The 18,198-nt window shown below is 46.0% G+C and overlaps 1 protein-coding gene across 3 annotated transcripts in view; it reads right to left on the bottom strand.

Annotated features, from left to right (window-relative positions):
* znf423 (zinc finger protein 423) overlaps positions 1-14,407 on the bottom strand; it is a 136,533-nt gene extending 122,126 nt beyond the window's left edge. For 2 of the 3 annotated variants that reach the window (XM_084932662.1, XM_084932661.1), the window contains exon 1: positions 13,318-14,406. In XM_084932662.1, coding sequence (XP_084788788.1) covers positions 13,318-13,357 — 40 coding nt within the window. In that variant the 5' untranslated portion in view covers positions 13,358-14,406. Of the gene's footprint in view, positions 1-13,317 lie in introns of all 3 variants that reach the window. The other variant, XM_084932663.1, reaches the window with a different exon arrangement.
* Between the last annotated feature and the right edge of the window lie 3,791 nt (positions 14,408-18,198).

Raw genomic sequence — 18,198 nt, forward strand, 5'->3', positions numbered from 1 at the left:
TCTTTGTTTCTCCTTCTCTTCTGTCCCATGAAAGCAGTTCCAGTCTCACAAAGCGAATCCTTTGTCTTTTCCCCTCCTAAACAACACATGCACAGTATCAGGGCCATTTATTCCCAGAGCAGCCCAAGGCTCTGCTGTTCCCAGATCTCTTTGACGAGCGGGTCACTCTGGCCAATCGCGCACCGGCCAGACAGCCCAGAAAGGCGGGATGTGGGTCACTGTAGCCAATGATAGGCGGATCCTTTTCCCACAGGGGCGAGCTGATTGACAACTAGCGCTGGACAGGAGTCAAGAGGGTAATTGTCATCTGACTCTCTCCCTCTCTCTTTATCTGTCCGTCTCTGCTTCTCATCCTAGACACTCATTTTTCCCGTCTACTCCCTCTCTTACTTCCCCTTTCCAACTCACTTCCTTGCCCCCACTCCTCCCCACACACCCATCATTTTCCCTATAGCACTGAAGGACTCTCTCATTGGCTGCCCTCCCTTTCCCTCAGGAATAACTTGGTGACGCTACTGGCCGAGGGCTGATGCCAATCTACATCCCCAGCATGCCCCTCGGGAGACCCCCAAACTTCAATGGCCTGTGTCACACACGCACACATGCACACACACGCACACACACACACACACACGCACGCGCACACACACACACAGAGTCAGGGGACAGGGACAGAAGCTGATTAACCAAATACTTTTATCAGCAGTAAAACCGCTCTCTCTGCCTGCCTGCATTCTGAACAAAACAGCCTTAAAACACAAACACACACAGACACACATCCCAAGCACTGAGCCATTGGCCAGAATCACCAGGCTAGTCTGAGGCTTGGGACAGCGTGTGTGTGCGTGCATGTGTGCTTTTGTTTGTGAGCGTGTGTGTAAAGGGACAGAGTTAGCAGAGGGCTTAGATGGATGGCAGCGAGAAAGAACAACAACCACACAAAGCCTGGCGGACAAGCTCCATCGCCCTCTCTATCTTCCTCTTTCCTCCTTTTTCTGCTTTGCCCTCCTCTCCTGTTTTTTCTCTCTTTCAATCTGAATTGTTTCTATCTGATTTCGTTCGACAGATTTTGAAATTCTCTTCGCTTCAGCAATCGTTTCTTCTTTCCTCTCTGCTTACAGAAGTCCTCGTCTTCGTTGTTTTGTCATGAACAACCTCTCTGTTCTTTCTTTTATGTACGAGGTCATTGTGATTGTAATCTCTATCAACAGATTCTGCATATGAATATGTATAATCTGCAGGAGGGAGGAGTTTTTCTGATCCTGGAAACCTTCTGGCTTCCATTTGTCATCTTGGCCAGCCAAGTCTGAGCCAGTTTGGTCATGTAAACAGGATATATGGACCAAGTGCAAATGAGGAATTCATTCATTGGCTACACCGGGCAGAGGCGAGTCAGGGCCATGTGGGGACCGTGGACCAGTAAAGGTCAGTGACACTGAACGACTTCATGTTGGGTGGTGCAGAGCGGGTGGATCCCCAGTTAAACTTCTTTTTTAACTTTGAGGAAAACAATTGAACCGACAGCAGCGACGCAGATCAGCGATATATCAGCGACAGTGACGTATAACAAGGCAGCAAATGCATTACAGTGTTATTTACGCACACGTGTCAGTGAGCGACCGGCCATCAGCAAGACAGCGATGCAAGAGTAAATCAGTCCCTGTGCAAACGCCCCTCTAACCAGCAGACTAACCAGCGGTGCCCAAATGAGTCACACATCCCAGACCTTACCAAAATAAACCAACATAACCACGCACGCTTTGCTGCTGTAGAAAACAATCAGACTTTCTGGTTTTATCTTTTAGTCCTGCGACTCGCACAAACTCATCTGTACAGCAAGGTTTTTAAGGGATTCCTATTAACACACTACGAAGAGAACGCAACACGCACACACAGACACACACAGACACACACAGACAGTACAGAGCTGATGTTCAGGGCCAAACAACACAGCTTGAGATTAAAGAGCCTCTCTGATCTGACATTTGTTTTTCTGTCTGTCAGAGAGAGTGTGGCGGGAAGACGAATCGATAGCAGAAGAGACGTGTAGAGGAAGAAAGAGGAAGTGGAGGAGGATAAAAAGGCGGTGGAGAACAAGAGCAGAAGGTGAGACAGAGGTTAGAAAGAAAGCAACAGTGAGGAAGGGCGAGAGGTGAAGGAGGGCAGCGAAAGGAAGCATAAGGAGTAGGACAGAAAGAGAAGGAGGAGAGGGAGAGCATTTCTCCAGAGTACCATGACTCCAGGGAAGGCTCCAGAAATAACTGAACTAGAAGTTTCCCCAGCAGCTTCCACTCACCATTACAGACTGGTACACACACACACGTGCGCACACACGCGCACACACACACGCGCACACACACACACACGCCATATGAAGGTTCAGAGTTCACCGAGACAAGACTGAGCACCAACAAACCCGGATGATGCCAGAAGGAGATGAGAGACATGATGAGCTACAGTTGGTGCATATTCACACACACACGTGCACACACACACACACACACACACACTCTACATGAACACTAAGAGGAGGCGGGGCTGCAGGGTGGAGGGTACATAATTACCTTCTCTTGTACTACAGGCTCGAGAGTGCTTTTTGACTGAAGACACCAATTTCACGCTAAGGCATTATTTAGCTTGATACAAACTTGATTAGGCTTTACAGAGAGAGAGAGGAGAAGGGAAATAAACAGCTTTGTGTCATACCGCATCGCTGGCGGACAGATTAACTCGCTAGTCACGCTCCTTCTGGGAGTAACAAGAAAAATATACAGACACAGCGCGTGTGCGCTCCGAGCGTGGCTGCTTGTTTGTTTGAGCAGACGTGTAATCAAGCATCTTAGAAAATGTACTTTCCATTTTTGAAACCTCATTTTTAAAGAACCTTTTTCAGATTTTGGGGTGTTTCATGTTTTTGCAGCTAAAATTCAAACTGAGTTAGACTTTGAAACCCAGCGATCGCTCCTCGGGACGTTCAGCAGAACTATCCGTCCCCGCTACTGCAAGGAAAATGATCAGGACGTTCATGTTTGGTAATAAATCCTGACTGCTGAGCCAAATCTTTTAAAGGTAAGAGAAATGTCAGCCTACTGCAGGCCCACACCTGCACAAATGTTGCACCTGAAAAGCCCAAAATTATGTCGCGTAATACAGACGAACTGCACAAAGACTAACACTGGAAAACTGCGTGTGTGTGTGTGTTTTACCGACTGGAAAGCAGATCCTCTGATTTTACCAGTTACTGTGAAGATTGATCCAGACGTGACTGAGACGGAGCGAGTGAAAGCTTCAAGCTTCACCTCCAAAGTTTCTGAACCTTCAGAAAGTACTACCTGCTAAAGGGGAGTTTTTCCAAGTCCCAGTGGTGGAAAAACAACGAGCTTGTCCAAAGTTTCCTGGTCCCCGAGGAAAACAGCTATAAACAGCATCATTGTGTCAGGACTGCTAATATTTAGACTCAGTCTCCCTTTTCCAAACTAACTTCTTGCTCTAAGTCACCAGCATGTCTGTTAGACCCCATTCCTACTCAGGCTTTCAAAGAACTCATTTATCTGTATTAACAGGATATCTACCACGAGCTTTCGAGGTAGTTGCAATTAAACCACTAGTTAAAAAGCCTTTGCTTTCTTACTCTCCAGTTGTCTCAGCTAACTATGGAGCAATCAGTTTCTTGAACAGATAGTTATCACACAGCTACGTTATGTTTTCCAGAGGAACGATTTGAGGAGTTTTAGTCAGGATTTATGTATCACAGCACAGAAACAGTGAAGGTTACAAACCATCTCCGATGGCCTCTGAGGGCAGACTGTTAGACCTCAGTGCTGCATTCAATGCTCTGTTAATCACATTATTTTAAACCACTGATATTAAAGGAAATGCATTCCAGTGATTTGACTCTAATTTCTCCATATAAATGAGTCTTATTCACACAGTTCAGTCACAGGCTTCTGTTCTGGGCCCAGTACTTTACATCTGCCTTCTTTAGGCAATATTATTAGAAAATATAGCATCCGTTTTATATTGTTATGCAGATGATATCCAGCTAAATGTATAAAGTTTCTATACAGTCTGATAGCACAAATTATTAGTTGACAGTCTCCAGAACACTGCTGGGTCTTTACCTTACAGTATATAAATGAACATAACCTTAACTGAATTGAATTAAAGGACAAGGCTGCAGGCCATGTGCATTTCAGCTGAAACTGTTATTGTTCTCTGCTGGATTCAATTGAGTGGCTTAGAAAGCCGAGAAACAAGAAATATATTTACAGACATTCAGAGAAAATTGTCCACAAATGTAGTTATTTTACTGTTTAATGTTCGAGAGGAGAGGAGAGGAGAGGAGAGGAGAGGAGAGGAGAGGAGGAGAGGAGGAGAGGAGAGGAGAGGAGAGGAGGAGAGGAGAGGAGAGGAGAGGAGAGGAGAGGAGAGGAGAGGAGAGGAGAGGAGAGGAGGAGAGAGGAGAGGAGGAGAGGAGGAGAGGAGAGGAGAGGAGGAGAGGAGGAGAGGAGAGGAGAGGAGAGGAGAGGAGGAGAGGAGAGGAGAGGAGAGGAGAGAGGAGAGGAGGAGAGGAGAGGAGGAGAGGAGAGGAGAGAGGAGAGGAGGAGAGGAGGAGAGGAGAGGAGGAGAGAGGAGAGGAGGAGAGGAGGAGAGGAGGAGAGGAGAGGAGAGGAGGAGAGGAGAGGAGAGGAGAGGAGAGAGGAGAGGAGAGAGGAGAGGAGGAGAGGAGAGGAGGAGAGGAGAGGACTTCGATTGCTTATCAACTGAGTCTATGGCAGAAAGCACTTCTGCATTTTTAAACGTGGTCTGCACTCACCAACATACAGTCTCTTATTCTCTCTGCTTTATCACTTTCTCTCCGACACCCATTTCACTCATGATTCACACAGAGCAGCTCGAGCAGAGCAGCACATGCAGGAGAAAGCTTTGCTGAGCACATTTGCTCCAAGTCTGGATTCAGATTTTCAGTCCATCTGATTCAAGCTTGTATTTATATAAAGTGGTGTGATTTATTTAAACCAGTAAGAGGATGAGAAAATTAGGCTTAACTATTATTATAATGTTAAATTGCAAAAGCAAGGAGCAAAAAGGAAAAATTCCATTTTCCTTGAAAATGTTTCTTCAGTGTGTTTGTCAGTATGGAGTCTCATTCACCCTCTTCCACTTTCTCCTGCTCTCACTCGCTCCATTGTAAGTGTCACAGCAGGGTGCCCGTGCCTTTTGACTGGGAGGAGAATAGAAAGGAGTTAGAAAAACCAACTGAAGACTCCGACACTAAAAAGAACCATTGGTAGGCCTATAGTAGGGAGCGCTACAAAGACCTGGCAGAGTGTTTAATAAAAAAGGAACACAACACAAGCAGCTTGTTCTGTTGAAGGCTCCGTGCTCTGAGGACAATGCACATTAGTCTGGGTCCAGGCTGCGTGTGTGGCTGTGTGTGCACGCACAGACAAAAGCCAAGCGAGCTAAAGATATCAATCAATCATAAAAAACAAGAGAGAAAGGTTCATGTATTAAAGAGTAACGCACATTAAAAAATGGGAATCCTAGAGCGATCTCAGACAAGCAAGAAAAAGAAGTCTGATTTGACCTTTTACCTTTAACCTGTCCTAAAACGCAACCTCAGAGGGTTAAACAAGGTCAGACCTGGAGATACAAACGTCTCTCACACACACTGTGTGTGAGTGTGTGTGTGTGTGTGTGTGTGTGCGTGTGTGTGTGTGCGTGCATGCATGTGTGTGTGTGTGCGTGTGTGTGCGTGCGTGCGTGCGTGCGTGTGTGTGAGTGTGTGTGTGTGTGTGTGCGTGCATGCATGTGTGTGTGTGTGCGTGTGCGTGCATGCGTGCGTGTGTGCGTGCATGCATGTGTGTGCGTGTGTGTGCGTGTGTGTGGGGGTGCACGTGTGTGTGTGTGTGCACGTGCGTGTGTGTGTGTGTGTGCGTGTCTGTGTGCGTGTGTGTGTCTGTGTGCGTGCGTGTGTGTGTCTGTGTGCGTGCGTGTGTGTCTGTGTGCGTGCGTGTCTGTGTGCGTGCGTGTGTGTGTGTCAGATAGCTAAAGGGGGAGGCCTGCCCAATAAATATATTATGCATCAGCCAGGTGTGCAGAGGGGCGCTGCTAATTGCCCCCACCACTAATGTTTAATGTACAGAATACGAAGAAGTATGAAGCAGGGTGAGATCACTGAGGGAGGGGGGTCGTTATAAGGCAAAGGAGCCGAAGAAGGGAAGGAGGCTAAAGGGAAGACGAGGAGGCTCGAACAGAGCAAACCGAGTGCGTTTCTGTTTGTTAGCGTTCTTGTTCTTATGCACCTCATAGATATCATGGAAGATAACGGACATATGGATGGGTCGCTGAAGTTACTGCAACACCTTAGGATCCAATAAGCTCCAACTAAGACAACACAAACTACAATACAAAAGACTAGTCAAACACCCCAGAGCCTCCAGAAAAACAGAACAGGCAAAAGAGTCAGTGAACAAAGAACAAGCCTATAAGAGACTGAAAGACAAGCTTAAACACACACATGCACACACAGACACACACTGTAGGAAACTTAGAAGGGCCCAAGTCCTCTGGGACCATCTCGTGGTGGGGGGGTACAGGCTTGGCAAGCAGGGCCTGGTGTGTGTGTGTGTGTGTGTGTGTGTGTGTGTGTGTGTGTGTGTAGTCACACAGCATCATCTTTCTCTTCTTAAAAGCTGAGGGCACAGGCATGCACCGAGCTCAGCTACACTGTGACACGCACACACACAAGCACGTGTGTGTGTGTCTCCAGAGGGGTGTGTGTGTGTGTGTTAAGGTCCAGTGAGTTTGCAGCTGATAAACGAGGCTAGCTAAGCCGCTACAATGGCACAGTCCTGGCCCATGACGCCCCTTTCACACACACACACACCAGGCTGGTCGCTGATAAGGAGTTGTCGCTGGCATACACACACCTCGCTGAGGGACTTCACCCTTTCTAGACACACACACACACAATAAAAACCTAACCAAGCCTACCGGATGACATGACCTTCTCTCATCCATTATTTCAAACAAAACCCAAATTTCCCGCTCAGCCTGATGAGGAACGGTTCCTATACTCTGTGACTTATGAAGTCATTCATCACTAGAACACGCTTAAGGACAGAAGTCTCATGAGTGGAACAAAAAAAATTAACCGTGAAAACAGACACACGGTGCTAAAATAATAAAATATTCAACATGATAAAGATAAAGAGTAACTCAGCAAACTTTATATGTGCTCCATTTAAAACTGTTGTACAGGTTATATTGTATCCAGAGTGTACGGATGCACTGATTCTGGAACTGAAGCAGGTTTTATGTGCTGATTCTAGCTGTTATGTAGTTTCCATTTGAGACAAGGAAGCAAAGGAAAGGACACATCTTTCAGCTCCTCATCAAACCATCGTTGAAGATTACGTCATCTGTAGATGTCCCCGTATTTACTGATATAAGCCAGACCAACACGAACAGAGGTTCACTCGTATGACATCAACACAAGCTCGAGCGTCTTCGTTTGACTACATTTATATAAAAGAAATAACCACGTTTAATTACAGTAACGCTACAGGTTACAGTCACATGTAAGATTATGAGCTCTGTTCTGTTCGAGTGTCCTGAACAGTCCTGACACTGAAGCAGCTAAAGGGAACCCAGTAGAGGTGGGAATCACTATACATCCCACGATACGATATTATCACAATACTTAAAGCACGATACGATATTATTGCAATTTTTTAAAAATATTTTGCGATATTCAGATTCTGTACATAAAGGTAAACTTTATCAATATTCATTTTATCTAATAACAAAGTCTCACACTCAGTCTTTCTCTCATTTCAGTCAGTTTTATTGTTGACAAACTGAACGGTTTGTATTACAGTCTAGTCCAACTTAACTGAACGCAACCATCTGGTACAATTATAGCTATTCTGAACTATGCAATATGAAAACTATGCAGCCCCTTCAGCAACTGAAGAATTTGAAAGTAAATTAAAACAAAATATAATTTTACATTAAATGAAAAAGTTTTAAACTTAATTAAAATAAAACATGTCTTAAATTAAAATAAGTAAACTGTCATGTTTATTGCTGCCAAAAAAAAGTTAAACACATTTGGACAGTGAAGGAATGTCAGGATTCTTGCTCAGAAAAAGGATCAACATGCTCTGAAGTCGGAGTTCCAGTCCACAAACACTTTTTTGTAACAAAATATCGATTTCTGCTGTCCCTGTATCGATACATTATTAGCAAATAAAATATCACGATACAGTATCGATTTTTTCCCCACCCCTAGAACCCAGCCCTCAGTACTCTTTATTATTTAAACCTGCACTTTTGTTCTGTGTGTAACCAAAAAGGGATATTCTGTTTGTTTATATTCTGAGCTTTCAATTGTGTTGTAATTTGATTCTAATTGAGTGCAAATCAACATGAGCCCATTACATTCAATGCGTGCTACTGCTGGGCTCCACCAATCACCAATTACATTAGCTTGTTTTGTCCCATTAAAAAAAAAACAACCACCAAAAACTCAAATCCACCCCCCGCCGAGCAGTCAATGGAATTTTTAACAAAGCTTTCTGAAAGCTATTTAATGGTTCAGCAAGCCTTAATGCAAAGCCACGACGGGCTTTCGTACAGGAGTAACTCAGTGTGGCTGTATACACGCTGATTGGACTATTTTGTACTGTTAGAAACAGTGTTAACAAACAAACAAACAAAGCAGATCTAAGACCAAAGCTAAAAAACATGGTTGTTTTCAGGTCACGTGTGCAGGGTGTCTGAATTTTATGAGAGCCAGTCGCCCCATGAAAGTCTGCAGCTTTGCCAAAGAGTAGAAGTGCTCTAATGTCAAAGCCAGATGGGAAGAGGAGAAAGAAAAATAGATGGGAAAGTGAGAGTGGATGAGAAATGAGAAAATAACTGTACTGTATTATACACACAGCACACAATCCTTCATACTGACACTGCTGGCAGAGACGATGCTTTAACCAAAGTGCGAGTGCGTAATGTCAGTGAACAGCGCTGTCAGAAAAATGGAGTTTCTACCCTGACAAATATTCACGGTTCATTTTGATATCAGAGGAAATGTTTTTAAAGGTTTGAGAGAAATACAACGAGGTTCTAAAGAGCTGCGGGTCAAAGGTCAGCGTGTAGTTAGATCACATGACCTGCTGTTTATTGGTGCTTTCGTTTTGCCTTTGTGGGAGCAGGATGATCAAAAACGAGCTCACTGCCTCGTAACTCAGTGACATTTCCAGTCACAAATCGGCGGGTTGGCAGCTGTTAATTTCAAGTCTTGAGCAGTTAATTGACAATAACTTTAACTCCAGGCAATGAATAATTACCATCCTAGAGTTTCGTATTACACTTAAGCCATGTACTTACAGGAATTATTATGCATCCCCTACTAGCGTGATTGAAGCAAGACGTATCATTAGTCCGTTCTGTGATTAGTCAATCAACATAATGTGAAGCCATTCTGATGATGAATTATTTAAGTCATTTTTCTGAGCACAAAAGCCGAGTGTTTCCTGCACCAAGACTCTCCGGTGGGTGGATTTGCAGCATTTCTTCGTGTTACATTAAAGTAATTGCAGTGTCTGGGAAAACTGTGATGAACATTTTATCTTCATTGAATGAGACCTGCTGTGATATACTGTCGGGAGAAAGCAGCGCTCACAAAAAGAGAGCTGGAGGTGGTAGAATCAAAGATGCTGGGAAGGCGAGGCTGAGGCGCTTCGGACACGTGCAGAGGGACAGTGGATGTACCGGACAAAGGATCTCGAACGCAGAGCTGCAGTGGAGGACATGCAGAGCTGCTGGGGAGCCACTGTGGCGACCCCTGAAGGGGGCAGCCCAAAGAAGAGGAGGATCCAGCAATAACTTCCAGCTACAGTGTCAATATGATGTCAGTCAGCTGAACACGGGCAGTAATTATTAGATGGAAGATCAGTTTACACGCACACTGGTGAAAGGCAGACGAAAACGAGAAGGAGGAGATGGAGCGGAAAAGATGTCATTAGCCTAGAAGAGCTTAGCTCGGCGCACACCAACGCCGAGCCCGACCTCACTACTCGCCCTCTCGGTCAAAGCGCTGCTTTGGCTCGACCAACCGCAACAACGCTCTGTACAGACCAAAAGTAAGTGCTCCACTTCTCTCCCCTGCCCCACCCCTTCCAATCTTCCCGCTCTCCTCCATCTCCCTGTCACATGCGCTCAACTCCCGTTTAATGTCCTGCAAATGAAGCGGATTTATTAATGTGTAATTAAGTAATAATCATCACTACATAATGCATGAGAGACTCCAGGGGCTAAGAGCTGAGCGAGAGGAAGAGGAGAGAGATAGGACAGCGAGGCTGCTGGAGCAGACAGAGAAGAAGAAGAGAAGGAGATTTCTGCAGCCTCGCTAAAGACACACATTAAAAACGGATTAATCCACTGAAATAATATTTTGATAAGAGCAAAGCTGCTCTCTTTCATTTCTTCCTCCTTTTTCTCTCACCCCGCGAGCTTCACGGCCCGTCGTCACACCATTAGTCCGCGTTCAATTAACAAACTCCAATTAGTCGAGTCCCCTCACTTCTAACGAGGCCTAATCGCTTTAAAGGCTGCGCTGGTCAAGCAAGAACACAGTGGCTGTGTTAAATCAGAGAGAGGAACACGAGGACTGGTTTTACTGGTTGTCTTCAATATTACTGTTTGATTATATGGGTGCGTGTGACAAACATGTCCTATCATTACAAAGTACAATGAAAAGCAAAGCTGTGAGCAAATCCTATTTATGGCAATCGGATCCAAGTTTTTTTTTATTATTTTAATGGCAAATAAAAAAATAATAAAATTAATTTCCTGGTTATATTTACAACAGTCTGAACCACGTGTTGACAACATGTCACCAGCAGGCAGGAAACAGTCAGAATGTCAATAGAAAAAAAACAGGAACCTAAATGGTTAATGGGTAACCGTCAGGATTCCCTGCTCAGATCAATTCTGACAATCGATAACTAGAGATGGATTTATCACTCATCGGCCTGCACAGGCACCAGGTGGCTGGCAGGAGATGGATAAGGTGGATTTGGTCCTTCCTTGTCGCTGTTTCGGTATGCCTGGCTGGCCAGTAACCCCAGTCAGAGCCAGCCAGCCAGTCAGAGTTGGGTGAGCAGGTGAAAGACAGAAGAACATGAAAACACAGATAATCCCCCCGGTGATGCTCACCTCATCCTGGCCTCCATCACTCCCTCCCTCTTGCCCGCTCACCTGCTATGTGCCACTGCACTGGCCCCAAACACCTTTCCTCCCTCTACCTTTTACCCTTCGCCTCCTCTTTTCTCCATTTTCCCCCAATGCCCGGTCTTGCCAAGCTGTCAGTGGGGCAAGGTGTGGAGGGGAGATAGCAACATGCATGTACACACAGATGACTGAGTACGCAAAACGCACGGTGCTTATGCGAGCTACAGTACAAGGGCCGTGTTACCTTTGTGGTGGTCGTCAGCCTCAGCTTTGCTCTGCTTCGCTTGGCTGCCTGACTAAAGCTAAGCTCTGGTTATCCAGGCTGCCTTAGCGACACACACACAGCCTTCGTGTGCATGATGCATACAAACACACACACACACACACAATGCAACGATGGAGCAGTAGTCACTGGCCAACTGTGCCGAGTATCAACAACACTACAGCCGTATCCAACCCACGTTTCACAGAGTGATTAATGCAGTGCAATTTACTGTAAAAAGACAAGAAATATCAACAAGTGACGGGAAATTTATTATAAACAACTGCCACGCCAGAATAATCTCTCCAAACTGTTTTAATGGTGTTATCATCCAATCTGTGAACAAGTAGAGAATCAGAGGTGCAGACCCGAAACCACACATGCAGTGTTTTCTGCAGCATACTAGACAAGCACACGTCAAACCCAGCTTCACTTTTGGAAAGCTTCCTTTATAAAATTCAAAATCCAATTATTTTTTATTGGATAGGCGTAGTTATTCCTCAACAGTTCCATTTGTACTATAGCGACAGAGATGGGCCGCAAGCATCAACTAAAAATCGAAACAGGCTTCAGAGTAGATATCTGGAGGACAGTGACGATCACCTCGTCTTCCAAACGTAAGCCCTGCTTCCCTGGATGGAATGACAAACAGCAGGCTTATTTTTCTTCCCTGTACATATCACCCACATTATCAGAAACAACCCTCGAGCGAACACGCGTTCTGTCAGGACATCCTGTGTGGCCCTCCTGCTATCGACAAATTAATCTCACGCTGCCTCCGATGAAACAGGCTTATCCTGGGAACCTGTAGGAGAGGCTGAAATCTGTCCATGAAAGTCGTGCTGTTAATCAAACTAACCGCCCGGTTCGAATCACTGTCAGAAACCCACTCGCTTCCTAGACAGTCCCAGAAAGGAAAGGCCTGCATGGTGGTGGAGATGGGGGAGGGGGTGGCGACCACATGGTCAGCTCATCCCGTTGCCCATCTGGGTCCCATAAAGGAAACACGGAGGCCAAGGACACCACATGCCCCCATGCACGATGCCCACTCACCCATGCACAGCAATGAATACCATTTTTATGATAATGGGGAAAACTGAGGCCTCCTCTTGCAAAATGAAGAAAGATTTTTTTTCTTTCAATCCATCTTACAGAATAAAGACTTTGGCAAACTTTCAGAAAATCAAACCCTGAATTCCAGCTTCACATGTGTGCCTGAGTAGATTTTCAATATCTCAGTAAAGCCTGCTATTATTTAGAAACAGTGCAAACGCATACACACCACCGTGGACTTTATCTCTCTTACGGTGTTGGAGTTTGAAACATTTGAAGAGAAAATGTGCAAGAAAAAAATTGCTTGAGCCAATTTTATAGTAATGAAAATAAACACGAGTGACCCCGAGGACACGCAGAGTGGGGGCCAAGTGATTTGATTTGGGTCAAACAGTCACATATATCAATACAAAGCAGCATCTCAGGACAAGCTGATTTTTTTAAATTACATATTATTAATCAAGCCAATCACAACATCCCACTGTCAGAAACAGACCAGCGATCGCGTGGACCGGACACTGTGTCAGAACCCAACGGAGCACATTCAGCTGATGGAAGCGTCAGTGAGGGAGAGGTTCCGGTTAAATTCACTTGAACGCTGCCGTAGCCAGCAGCTGCATGCAATTAAAAAACCAAAATCCAAAGCGAGCCTGTGCCGCAAAACTACACGCGGACTAAACGATCCAACAGAAGGCATCTCGGTCACGGTCTCCTCTCCTCCACAGTGCCCGTGGACATGAAGTAGCCCGTAAACACTTTCTTACCTTTCACGGAGCGAGGTTTGGCCTGTTTGCGTCTCGACATCTCTGCTCCGGGGCTGCGTTCTTCGTTCTTGAGTTGGTTTGTGTTCCGTTACAGGCGGACACGGTCCGGCTGTCCGTCCTCCCGCACTCCGCCGCTGCTCCTCCGCCTGTTGCAATGCGGCAGCTTCAGTCTCTGAGAGCGAAGCGGCCCTTGGTCCAAACACGCCGGGACTGAGTGGGGGGGGCTTCGAGGCGAGAGCCTGCTCTTCCTCCGCTGTGGCCGGGGCTCGCGCAACCTGTAGAATAAACGGGGGGAGAACTTCCCGTCGTTGCCGCGACGCCGACAGCGGCTTTTAAATGTCTTCTCGCTTCGCCTTCTCCGGTGAAGCCCGAGCGCACTGACGGACCAGGGCGCGAGCTGCCGCCCACGCGCGAGGCAAACACCTGAGCAGGTCCCGAGCTGTGTTTAGAGGGGAGAAAAAGTAACAGCGGGAACCTTCGGGTGCGCGGAACCCCGGAGGTGGTGAGAATGTTTGGGAAATTGCTTTGGAAATGAACCGTGGCTTCTTCCCCAGCGCTCGCTTCGTCTTCGACGGGCTTTGTTTGACTTTATCGAAACTATTTCGCTCTGCGTTTCCCTCCAGGAACCGAGCAGCCTTCTGCGTTCCGTCCTGATAGTCTACACTAGGCAGTGGTGGTCTGGTGGCATGGACATTGCGCTCTTCCCCTGCATCTCCACCCCGCGGGGAATGCTGCTTTTACAACCCACGCTTTCTTTCTGTTAATATTTCCCAGTGTCCTAACGGCGGTGTTAACAGCAGCCCAGTATTTCTATGAGTCTAACCCTTCGCTAGCCTCTGTCTCCCTGCTTTTTCTTTGTCCTGACTCTGGCTACCAGTCTCCCTCCTCCTCCTCTGCCTGCCTCTGCTGGCGGGGCTGCGGCGCAGACACACATAATAAAGCCAAGGCAGGCAGTGCTTGGCTGGAAATGTAGCCGCGTCCCAGCAGGGGGATGTGAGAGAAGGGTCCCGGCGGGGGAGCGCTCTGATCCCGCAGGGAGCAGCTCGGCACAGCCCGGGTTGGCTGAGGCAGAGAGGCAGGAGAGAGGCAGGCTGTGCTGACGGGGAGAGAGAGGAGGCGCGGAGAGAGTTAGGCAACAGCGCCCAGCTGTGGCCGAGCGGCACAACTACACCGGGGGCTCTGAGAGTCGAGAGGGAGGAGACGGAGCTGGATTGAAGCGCGGAAGAGGTGCACCGAGTAACCGAGGCTAATAGCGCGAGGGGTAATCAGTACCGGTGGCTGCGTGACGTCACCAAGGTGACAGGAAACAAGACCGTGACGACATCACTTTGCAGCCGTGTTCTTCTGACATGTTGATCCAAAATTTTAGCCAACTGAGGACAGTGCTTGTGTTTTTGACTTCACCTACACGAAGCTGGACGAGTAAAGTAATAAGTCTAGTAGACATTGATTGTTTTTCACTCTCCATGTGCCTTTTCTGTGACATCATGATTCTGCAGCTAAATTCATTTTGAACATTTCCTTCTTCTGTGATCGTTAAACGTGCCACCGCCCTCTCAGTGCAGGCGTGTTTGGAAGGTCTACGTCTATGACAGAGAAGCATGAGCGTACCAGGCAGATTCATTCATTCAACCACAAAATGTTTTCACATTTATCTCTGTGTTGATGTCTTTCCAGCAGCTTCTGCCTTCCAGCCTATCGGTTTAGGCCGAGCAGCACATTTTCCACACTTCCAATGGAGACTTTATGAAATTAAATGTCTGCTGTTGTCCATTTCTGTGTTTACAAAGGCGTGGATCTCCATCGCAGGTTTACATTCTGCTGAGCTACTTCCTTCAAGAAACAAAAGGGGGTTGTGTTTAGGATACGCACATGGCCTTTTTCTGCGTTCGCACGGTGAAAATAAGTCATTCGACTTACTGTAAAGACATAATTCAATTAGCCACACAAGTGTGTGCAATGATGTGAATATGTGTGTGCGTGTCGGTCTGTGTTTGTGTGTCTTCTTTGGAGCTCCTTTTATTTCCAGTGAAGAAAAGAGGGACATGTCTGTGGACAATGTACGGCAGACAAAGAGGGAAAAATGAAAATCACTGGGTGCTTTGTTCTTGGCTCTGTGCTCCAACCGAGCGCTCTCTGACCGCAGCTGAGCTTTTCCATGTTCTCCCTCTCTCTCTGACTTCCCCTCTCCTGTCTCTCGCTCTGGTTGTCATGGATAGCTGGGTAACGTGGAGCTGCCTGTGTTGACCAGCAGGATCGCAGATTGAGCCTCCCTGCCCCCCAGCCCACCCCGTCCTCCCATGGAGAGACAGGGCAGCCTTTAAGATTGACCCCCCGCTGGGGTTTGCAAGGGTTTGGGGCGGGGGGAGTTCTCATCTCTGTGCACTCCATACCCTCCCTCGTCTCCCTCTTCCTCACCCTCCAACCTTCACCCTTCCCTCCAAATGAAACGAGTGCACGCCAGGAGACCCGTGTGTGTGTATGTGCACGTAAAGCTCCCCCAGGGTGACGGCTGCTGGCACGGAGGGGCAAAAGCCCTCGCTCAGCGGTCGGTCCTCCTTCCACCCCTGTCCCCCCTCTTCGTTTCTGCCGGTAAATACAAAGAGTGGGAAAAAAGCCCACATTACAAGCTCCTTAAGGGTCAAGGACAGGCCCCACTCTGAATAGCTTCTAAGAGTCGTATTGTTGATTCACATAGCCAGCGATTACACCCTCTGTCATCTCCACACGGATTTGGCTTTTTTATATACACAACAAGAGAACATCAAGTAGCAGCCACTGAATAAGTCGGCCAACAGACGTGCGGTGGGAATTGATACAGACAGCACATCAATGGAATAAACTGGGGGCAGATGTAGAATTACAGCCACAAAATGTGGATTTGGCTAAAAGATTTCATACCTCAACAGCAGTCGCTTCCACAGCCATGTGGAATGTGAGAGCGCTGAGATTATGACGCAGAAATGTAGGTGCCAGAATTATGTGCATTTTTTCATAAATGCATTCTGTATACGTTACTGTGGTTACATTGTGTCTGTGAAACAACAAGAAAAACCCACTTTTGATGCACTCGTCCAACAAATCGGTGCAGTGTCTGTGTGAGGTTTGTGGGTTTGAAGGCGGGAAAAAGGATAACTGTACATGTTTGTTGTCATGTGCTGCTTTAGAGCTTCTAAGCAGTGCAGTCGAAAAGATTTCCTTATTGATATAAACTTGAGGATGAGCATCTGAGTGGCCTGCGTGAAAAAATAGAAACATTAACGGGATGAGAAATACTGTGGACACCGTCTGCACTTTGGTTAATAAGACAAGGATGTCATCAGCACCAGTTACATTTCTCAGAGTAAAAACATTTAACCCGTCTGATATTCAAGTTATTAACTCACACGACAAAATGAGATTTACACTGCTGTCATTCTGATTTGTAGTTTTATTGTAATGAACCTCTTTCACTTTCTGCACTCGAGTCTCAGTTCAGTTCTCACAGTGGTCCGTCTGTGTGACAAAGACGCTACGTCGGCAGCTGTCGTCACAGCGTGCGCCACAGGCTGGACAGTCGAAGTTTAGAAACTTAACCCTTTCATGCATGGTGGTCGCTACAGTGGACACATTCAAAGGCCGTTGTCTCGTATTCGTGTCAGTGTTGATGATATACTTCCACACGAACACAACACACAGTGTATAATATTGATTCGTCTGTCAAATTCATAAGTCAGAACGTAAGTGTAAAAAAAAGTACATGTTTAAAAAAATGAAGTTCAGAAAAAAAATCCTGATTGATGATGTCATAATTCATGCATGAAAGGGTTAAAGCAATTGCCCTGTGATATTGCTGCAAAGTTCAGGTACACTGCATATTCCTCTTTTTTTAGTGTTTATTTATAAGATTTAAAGTTCAAAAAGACATAAAATCACACAAGACAAAGGAAAAAATTCAAAAACAACAACATCCAAGCACAGAGAAACAAACAAACCCACCGCTCAGTCAGTCCAAACGGTGTGAGGAACAAGTCCAGGAAGGAATCAGTGTAGTTTTACACAAAGTGCAGTCAAATTATGTTAATATGATTGAGAAAGGGCCCAGATTTCACCAAATGTAAAGCAAATGCCAGTCAGACCATAGAGAACCTCCTCGATATACAAACATGAATCATCTCACGCAGCCAAACCCTAAACGGGGGAGGAGAGGGTGATTCCAGGCTTCCTGACGTCGGGGTGCCAGTGAGGCACAGCGAGTACACCATCTGACTTTACTCTTAGGTCATGAAGCAGGCTAAATATGTTAGTGTGGGGCAGGAGGTTCCTTCCATTGCTTTGTGTTCATCACATAATGAGGAAACAGACAACATATTTCAAAGTCAGCAAGTTCTGCTTCATGTCATCATTCAGCCGTGATAAACAATCAGATTACATTTGTTCTGACTCCAAAAATACAAAATGAAAATATATGCAAATATGCAACTAGCCTTTGGCCTGTATTCTGTTACAATGACTGTGTTCAGAATGAAGACGCTTACTTTGGATTACTTCAACACTCATGTATGTAACGAATAATGGACGCGTTATTGGTAGAGTGTTAACAGTCATCCCTGTAACACCCAGCCCATAGAGTAGTAGCCATTTTTGTTTATTAACCCTCATAGCAAAATCCACAAAATGTTTTTGCTGTATCATCTTATGTATGATATCTTTTTATATATTATTATATATTTTTTGTATCACATTTGATAGATTGGGCGTTTTTGGCAACTTTTTGTTAACAACAATGTTTAGACAAAAAAAAAAAAAGAGTTTTGTCCAAATTATGGCAAGTATTGATCATGTTGAAGAGACAGAGGTCTCAGAAACTCATGTAGCAAATATGATACAAAGGGCATTACA

The sequence above is a fragment of the Perissodus microlepis genome, chromosome 7, assembly GCF_051167445.1.
Source record: "Perissodus microlepis isolate ML-2025 ecotype Zambia chromosome 7, ASM5116744v1, whole genome shotgun sequence".
NCBI classification, from domain to species: domain Eukaryota; kingdom Metazoa; phylum Chordata; class Actinopteri; order Cichliformes; family Cichlidae; genus Perissodus; species Perissodus microlepis.